The sequence below is a fragment of the Rutidosis leptorrhynchoides genome, chromosome 9 (genome assembly GCF_046630445.1).
Source record: "Rutidosis leptorrhynchoides isolate AG116_Rl617_1_P2 chromosome 9, CSIRO_AGI_Rlap_v1, whole genome shotgun sequence".
NCBI classification, from domain to species: domain Eukaryota; kingdom Viridiplantae; phylum Streptophyta; class Magnoliopsida; order Asterales; family Asteraceae; genus Rutidosis; species Rutidosis leptorrhynchoides.
The window spans coordinates 13,929,784-13,931,183 of NC_092341.1; the positions used below are offsets into that span (position 1 = coordinate 13,929,784).

The following is a 1,400-nucleotide window of genomic DNA, read 5'->3' on the forward strand; positions in this document are numbered from 1 at the left end:
GAGCTTGGTATGTGACTCTGTCAAACTATATGATAGAGAATGGGTTCAGGAGAGGAGTCATCGATTAGACTCTGTTTATCAAAGAAAAGGGCGATGATATTATGTTGGTACAGGTTTATGTGGACGACATCATCTTTGGATCTACAGATTAGAAGATGGTAGATGAGTTTGAGGATGTAATGCAGAAATGGTTCAAAATGAGTTCACTAGGGGCCATTAATTTCTTTTTAGGGTTGTAGGTTGATCAAACGGAAAAATGCATCCTTCTACATCAATCGAAGTATGTAGCTGACATCTTGAGCCGATTCAAGATGGAAAATGAACGAGTTGTCAAGAATCCTCTATCGGTGAATCATGGGATTACACCAGAAAATACAAGAGAAAAAGTCAACCCGACTCTTTATAGGGCTATTATTGGTTCTTTGATGTATCTTACCGCATCTCTTACAGATATCATGTTCGCGACTTGTTTGTGCACTTGTTATCAAGCACAACTGAATGTGAATCATATGCTCGCAGCAAAGAAGATCATGCGTTATCTTACGGGGACTCTGAGTTTGGGCTTATGGTATCCACGGAAGGATGGGTTCGAGTTAACAGCTTACAGTGACTCAGACTACGGAGGGTGCAAAATATATTTCAGATCTACCTCTGGAGGTTGTCAGTTTCTGGGTAGTAGGCTAGTGAGTTGGCTGTGTAAGAAACAAACAGCTGTAGCACAATCTACGTGTGAAGCTGAATATATTGCAGCAGCAAGTTGTACGTCTCACGTTGTCTGGATCCAACAACAACTGCGGGATTACGGTTTGCATATTTCTAACACTTCTATATTTGTTGATAATACTACTGCTATTGTTGTAACTAAGAATCCTGTTAACCATTCTAAGGCCAAATACATAGGGATCAAGTACCATTTCATTAAGGACTGTTATTAAAAGTGCTTAATAGATGTCCTACAGATAGGTACAGAGACCCAACGTGCTGATTTGTTCACTAGAGCTTTTGATCGACCACGTTTCCTTTTCTTGTTAAATGTGTTAGGAGTGAGAGATAGGGCGGAGGTCGTGTCCGATAAGGAGTATTTGAAATAACCATCCAATCTGTTTCATATATATATGCATCTGCATGTCGCATCATTTTTGCATGTTACGTAGCTTATTTTCTGCTTTGCATGTTCTTTTATTTTCTGTTATGCATTTTAAAATGAAAAACCCAAAAATATTGTGTTTATTTTAGCTTTAGTAGTTTAGTTGAGAAAATGTCATCACCAGAAATTACAAAAACATTAGAAAATTGAAAAATCATAAAAAGTTGAAAAATCAGAAAATGAGAAGGTGCTATGTGAAAATGGGAAATGATTGTATTATTGAGCTTGCATATTTATCGTTTGCACATAATGT

The 1,400-nt window shown here is 37.4% G+C and overlaps 1 protein-coding gene across 1 annotated transcript; it reads left to right on the forward strand.

The window, feature by feature from the left end:
• The first annotated feature begins 311 nt into the window (after window positions 1-311).
• On the forward strand, window positions 312-935 carry LOC139867765 (secreted RxLR effector protein 161-like). The gene has a single exon (XM_071856119.1). It carries the CDS (start codon window positions 312-314, stop codon window positions 933-935), a length of 624 nt encoding a protein of 207 aa, XP_071712220.1.
• Window positions 936-1,400: the final 465 nt, after the last annotated feature.